Genomic DNA, 6,485 nt, shown 5'->3' on the forward strand with positions numbered 1-6,485 from the left:
AATTTTTACAAACAAGTCGAGCTCGACTAGTTTACTAAATGAATTTAAAATTCGAGTTTAAGCTTGACTAATTCACCGACGAGCCGAACCTTACCCGTAAGAACAAAGCCTCAAGCTACTCACAAACCCCCAGAGATATTCTATCAAATCCGTTCATCAGTAGTCCCGATAAGCAAAGGAGCATACGTTTATCTTGACAAATTTGCAAGTAACCCATAGTGGAAACCAATAAGTATGGCTCAACTAACCTGTTTGGAAAATCCCTTTTCTAACCTGGAAGTTGGAGAGAGAGAGAGAGAGGGCTCAACTAACCTGTTTGGAAAATCCCTTTTCTATCCTGGAAGTTGGAGAGAGAGAGAGAGAGAGAGAGAGAGAGAGAGAGAGAGAGAGAGAGAGAGATGCTTACATCAATTATGCAACAAAATACAACCACAGAACAAAATTTTCAACATGCCGAAAGAAAAAGAACACATAGGAACACCAACTCAGTACAGTTACTTGCAGAAATGAACTTGGTTAAGTATACATTAGTACAAGCGTTAGAATGACCTCAACATGAGAATTCTGAAGTTAGCACATTTACAACCAGTTATTCTACGACTACACCGATAAACACGGGAAGTAATCACTGTACATATGCATTCCAACAGCATTTGTGAAGATGTTCCGCCCGTACCGTACCCAATCTGTTTCCAAGCAGAAATTGTAAATCCTTTTTGAAGATCAAAGAATGACCATCAATGATCACAACTACCAAATGGTTCCACACATTGTCAGTGACAATATCGAAAAACCAGACGATCAACAATCTGTAGACAAGAAGGATCATCTCAACAAGCAAACCATTGCGTGGAGTACTTCTTAGTAATACTTGCCAGTTGCCACCATCTCTACAACTTTATCGTCGATTCTGATTCTCGGTATTGCTTGACAGATCATTATGAACTACAATCCCCATCGGATTGTTCTTCATGTTGCGTCCAAGACCACTGTCCTTGAAAGGCTCCTACACTGCATTATAGAGGGAAAAACTGTAATGGAAAGAGAAAACTTATTAATCATGTACGGAAAATATTAGATTTCCCACCAAAGATAAAATAACTTTCAGAAGTTCTCCGGTTGGCACACAGTTATGCCTTTTATAATTTCTATCCAACAAGAAAGAAAATGCAAACACGTGTTATTATGTGTTGTGAATATAATTATTCCAAGACATGACAGACAACTTGACAATTTCCCATAGAATTATGATTGGACATGATTCTACAGAATAGCATTAGAACTATTTTTTAGAAAATATCAGATCACATGTAGAAAGAATTACCGAAGTGCCACCATGGAACCGACTTGTACATCAACAAATTGCTGTTGTTAGCCATCACAATGTAAAAATCAAATAGCTTCAGATTACTAGCTCTCATTAGCAGCCATAAGAGGTCGACTCTTATAAACTTGAAACTACCAAAAAAGGGAAAAACAATTGAAAAGACATACTCAGACCACAAATCTTACCAGGCAATTAACCAGTCCCTCTGTCTTCCCATCTGCCATAGTCAAATCCTCACAGTCATGATTTTCCATACACATATTGGCATCCCCAACCTTCAAGTAACTCTAAAGCTCAGAAAAGAAGGGACAATTGAAGCATACATTGTTTCAAATTACCGTACAAAAAACAAGACCTACATTTACACCTAAAAATCAAGAAAATAGATAACCAACTGAGCAATGCAAAAGAAAAACAAGCTAGTAGTTAAACGAGCTATCGAGTTAACACCATGGCACCAATTGGTTCATCAAATAGAGGTCAGGAATCCTTGAAAAAGATAAAAAATGAAGTAGAGAAGATTTTGGTAGTTTTGGTTCATTCTTGCTTTTTGTGATATTATCTTTGTAATGCCTTCGGGCTTGGAAAATAAAAAAGAAATTGTACCAGAACAGAAATCTCACCAGGCAATTGACCACTACCTCTGTCTTCCCATCCATGGTACTCAAATACCCACTGTCAAGATTTTCCATACACGTATCGGCATCATCACAATTCAAATGACTCTGCAAAACAATATGTATGCATAAATAGCATTTCGATTGAACTATCAATATTATTAGCCCAAATCTCCATATATACTCCTAGAGGATAGAAATCATGAGAAAAGCTAACTGACCTCGATAAACATCACATACTGCTCAGCACCAATTGACACAGCAGGAACAGTTGAAATCCGTAACTCCTTCTGATCAACATTCTCCTTCTGATCAACATTTGAAACCTCCTTCAAAACCATGCCAGCATTAATACCGTTTTCCATCACCGGATTTTGATTAAGCATGTTCATTCCCTCCATACCAACCTCAGCACTGCCCTGTATGTCACAAATTAAGTGGATAAACAAACTTTAAACACGACTATTACCAAATGTCAACCAACCAAATACTAGCTAGTTTTTCATAACTCGGCATCCTGCCCAACAGAAGGACAAACAAAAGGCTAGTTACCTGACACTCGCCGGATTTAGCTGATGACAAACCACTAGTGGGCAGCCTATCAATATCCCAACCAAGAACTTTACAAACCACCTGAGCAAAAGCTCTATGAGCTCTCCTCTTCTTCGTCTTTGCAATCCCGTTTGAATGCTGAACCAAAGCCACACAACCCTTAAACCTCTTCCCCACCTTCTTCCCAATCCCACCACAAACCAAGCAACAAAATTCCCCACTCTCACAATTCCTCTCATAAAAACCCCTCAGCTCCCCATCCTCCTCAAAAACTTTCACAAAAAACTTGTACTCTTCGCTCTCATCTTCTTCGTCCATGAAATCATCTTCATCATCATCGCTACCACCACCACCACCATCACAATCATCATCATCGCTCCCACTGTCTACAAAAAACTCTTGGGCAGCTCTCAAGGCCTTTTGCTGGACTTGGGTCGCGGCGAACCGGGCTTGCTCTTCCGCCGTGGGCAGCCGGGTTGCCGGAGCTGGGTTGAGCTTCAGGACGGGCCATTCGAAGGCCGACGACGGCGGGTCGGGAAAACTGGGGCAGGGCCATTCGGGGCCCGAATCCAGAGGTGGGTCGGGTTGGGGCGAGATCTTCTTGAGTTTTTTGGGCTTGGGCCTCTTTTTCTTCTGTTTCTTGAATTTTGTGGGGTTGGGTTTGGGAGTTTGGAGCAGGGTTGGTGGGTTGTGGGTAGGTTTTGTGTGGTGCCAGTGGGAGTGGACGTAGATTACCTCGTCTCTTAGTATGTGTTCGTAATGTGGATCCATCGAATTTAGGGTTCTGGAAATGAAAGAAACAAGAGTTGGAGACGATGATGGCGATGTGGGTTTGAGCAACTGAAAATAGGGGGTGATTCTATTTTATTTTATTTTGATCAGAGGGGGTGATTCTATTTGCACGCGAGTTTTGTCTTCGTAGACCCACAAATCCACAATGGATCTTTCCCATATAGTTTGTGGACTTCTGTATGGATAATGGTGTAACGGATTCGGGTAAGCAATCCACTTTCGAGTTTATTCCTCATTGTTTCCATGTCGAAGATGTTTCCCATAGAGTTTTGTGGACCTTCTGTATGGATAGTGAGTGTAACAGATTCGGACAAACAATCTACTTTCGAGTTTATGTCCGAACATCTACATCTACGACACTGCTATAATTATATCTGTTGATGACGTTATCAAAATAATTTCATTGTTTTCATGTCAAACTTTAGGTTCTGTTCGGAACTTATAGAAAAAAAAAATGAAAGGAAAAGAAAAATGGAAAATAGGAAAGAAAATTCACTATTTATTGAACTTAAAATTTTTATTTTCTTCTATTTTTCTCTTCCAACCAAACAATAAAAGGGAAATTTTTTTAATTTTCTTTTCCTTTCCTTTCCTTTTCTTTCCATAAGTTTCAAACATAGCGTTAATCTCGAATTGCTGTAACCATCTTTCACCAATTCCCTTTGCCTGCCACACCACCTCCAACCCCTTGCCACACTGTGCCTCAAATTCGTTCTCTATTTTGCTCATTGTGGCCGCATCTCCGCCACCCCCAACAACTTCGCTCATCCTGTGGAGCCACCAATTAATCTCTAGCCCAACCCTTTAAACCATAGCCACTCCCCCATGCCCCAGCTCTTCAAAGCACCATTTGTATATGGATGCGAGATTCTCGTCTTGGGATGCCAAGTAAGATGACGTGCATTTTATCTTTTAGAATAATGGATATTACGTTTGTTTAGAACAACAACGAACTCACAATTTGAAACAATCTATTTTACTGCTACTATTAGTGGAGGACTTATTGGATGCTGGGAGCGTGCTGTGCGGCCGCTGGTGCCGCCTTGCCGGCATCGGCCCGATGATCGGAGACGTCCACTGCGTAGAGCTCGTCGAGTACTACAAGTGTACCAAAAATCAACCCGATCAAATATAGTTAAATACCTCATCGGAACACATATAATTTGAAAAGAATGGATTCAGTGGTTTTGATCCAGTGTTTTGTATCCATTAGGATTCATTTTTTTCCAAGTTATATGTATTCCGATGAAGTATTTAACGATATTTGATCGGGTTGATTTTTGGTATACTTGTAATACTTGACGAGCTCTATGCAGTAGACGTTTCCGATCGTCGGGCCGATGCCGGCAAGGCGGCACTGGCAGCCGCGCAGCACGCTCCTAGCATCCGGACTTATTGCTTCTACTAATCCTCTTTTCCATCATCAGTAATCTCTAAATCACAGCCTCTATAAGATTAGGATTTTCGAATGTTCAACAAAACGCATTATTGGGGGAAAAAAATGGAACTTAGTCAAGATAAATCAACGTTATCCTCAAATTTCAATGGTGTACACTAAAATTCTCGGACGCGGGGGGACAGCAGCGTGCTGCTGTGCCCATTTATGGGCTCACTCCGGTCTCGCTCCGATGATCGAAATCGTTCACTTTGTAGAACTCGTCGAGTAGAACAATTATGCAAAAAATCAGCTTAATTGGATATCATTAAATGCTTGATCGGAGCCCATATAACTCCCAGTCCATGGGTTACAGTGGATTTGATCCAGTGTTTCGGATCCATTATTTTCAAAATAAAAAGGTTCCGATCAGGTACTTAATGATATCCAATTACGCTTATTTTTTGCATAATTGTTCTACTTAACGAGCTCTACAAAAGTGAACGATTCCAATCATCGGAGCGAGACCGGAGTGGGCCCATAAATGGGCACAGCAGCCCCCGCTTCCAAAATTCTCCTAGATTGAGTGATTTTTAGTAAGAAAGTAAAAGAAATGACTATGCTTTTCACGAAATCACTCATTAGGTCCGAGAGATTTAGTAAAAAATGGAGAGAAAAATACAAATATACTAACACATTTTTTGATCTACTACATATCCAACAAAAATGGTGAAATTTGATAAGAAATGACTCCATTTTCTTATCATACTTTTTTTCACCGTCCAAAGGGCTAAACGTGAACGAAGGCGTATTTATTCAGAATTGTGGATCCTGTAGGGTGAGCTGCATTACAGGGTTATAGGGCGACCGATCCAGCCGTTTATTTCGACAATGAACGACTCAGATTTTAATCGAAGCAATGGACGGAGCTCAGATTAAAATTCGAGCCGTCGGCATCAGAATGGACAACTGAATCAGTTGCCCTGTAGTGCCTGCACTACATGAATTGGAACCGGAAATTCTGTAGGGCAGGCTGGCGTAGGGCCATTTTGGCAATGTGTGCAAATAGGCTCCGGCTCCCATGCCCCAATCCGGTTTTGGGGCATCATGCCCCCCTTTGTTTTCAATCTCAGCCCTTGATCAATTCCCCCCTCTCTCTCTCCTCTTAACCTTCTAAACCAGTTACTCCTCTGACTCTCACTCTCTCTCTATCTTCTGCGTCTTCTCTTCTTTTCACGCCCACAGCATCTCTTCTCACGCCAGAGCAGGACTCCGCCATAACAGTCCCTCCACAACAACTCCTCCACAGCATTTTCGGACGCTTCTCCACAACATCACTCAAGGTACCTGCCCTCTCCCTCTCTCTGGCCAAAACACACACACGGCACACACACATTGTGCCCGCCCCCCCTTTCTCTCTCTGCCGAACACACACATGGCGTGGGTTGCTTGGGAAAATGGGGGAAGATTTAGGATTTTGTGAAAATCAGGGCAGATTTGGGGTTTTCTGAAAATCAGGACAGATTTAGGGTTTTGTGAAAATAGAAACTTTTGGGGCATTCTCAATACCCAACAACTAGCAAATCGTGAATCCAAGTTCGGCATTGAATACCCAACAGCTACAGGGTTCTGTAGTTGGTTCTGTAGTTTTATTTTGTGCAAGTAGTCTCGGCATTAAAGCCTTTGTGCCCAGTAAATGGTTATCAAATCAATGATTGTCATTTTTATTGTAAGGTTTCAGGGCTGGACTGTGCGTGCATTTGTTAATTTGTTGGTTGAGAAATTTCCTTAACTTGGAAAGAAAGTTGAGTTTCTTTATTTG

At 41.3% G+C, this 6,485-nt stretch overlaps 1 protein-coding gene across 2 annotated transcripts; it reads right to left on the reverse strand.

Annotated features, from left to right (window-relative positions):
- Positions 1-474: 474 nt before the first annotated feature.
- On the reverse strand, positions 475-3,415 carry LOC131331517 (uncharacterized). Of its 2 annotated transcripts, XM_058365512.1 has the most exons (5): positions 2,497-3,388; positions 2,166-2,363; positions 1,951-2,052; positions 1,513-1,614; positions 475-1,011 (listed from the first exon to the last, which is right to left on the reverse strand). In XM_058365512.1, exons 1-5 carry the CDS (start codon positions 3,265-3,267, stop codon positions 970-972), a joined length of 1,215 nt encoding a protein of 404 aa, XP_058221495.1. In that variant the 5' UTR covers positions 3,268-3,388; the 3' UTR covers positions 475-969. The 2 variants fall into 2 exon arrangements, with proteins under 2 accessions (XP_058221495.1, XP_058221494.1); XM_058365511.1 differs by having other exon boundaries at positions 475-2,052; positions 2,497-3,415.
- Positions 3,416-6,485: the final 3,070 nt, after the last annotated feature.

This window comes from Rhododendron vialii, chromosome 6a (assembly GCF_030253575.1).
Source record: "Rhododendron vialii isolate Sample 1 chromosome 6a, ASM3025357v1".
NCBI classification, from domain to species: domain Eukaryota; kingdom Viridiplantae; phylum Streptophyta; class Magnoliopsida; order Ericales; family Ericaceae; genus Rhododendron; species Rhododendron vialii.

What these genes read in the sequence shown, in the direction of transcription:
- LOC131331517 (XM_058365511.1), bottom strand. Translation starts at nt 3,267, where the DNA reads ATGGATCCACATTACGAACACATACTAAGAGACGAGGTAATCTACGTC. An exon ending in CTAAATCCGGCGAGTGTCAG is followed by an intron (nt 2,364 to 2,496) that starts GTAACTAGCCTT and finishes TGTGACATACAG; the next exon opens with GGCAGTGCTGAGGTTGGTAT. An exon ending in AGTATGTGATGTTTATCGAG is followed by an intron (nt 2,053 to 2,165) that starts GTCAGTTAGCTT and finishes ATTGTTTTGCAG; the next exon opens with AGTCATTTGAATTGTGATGA.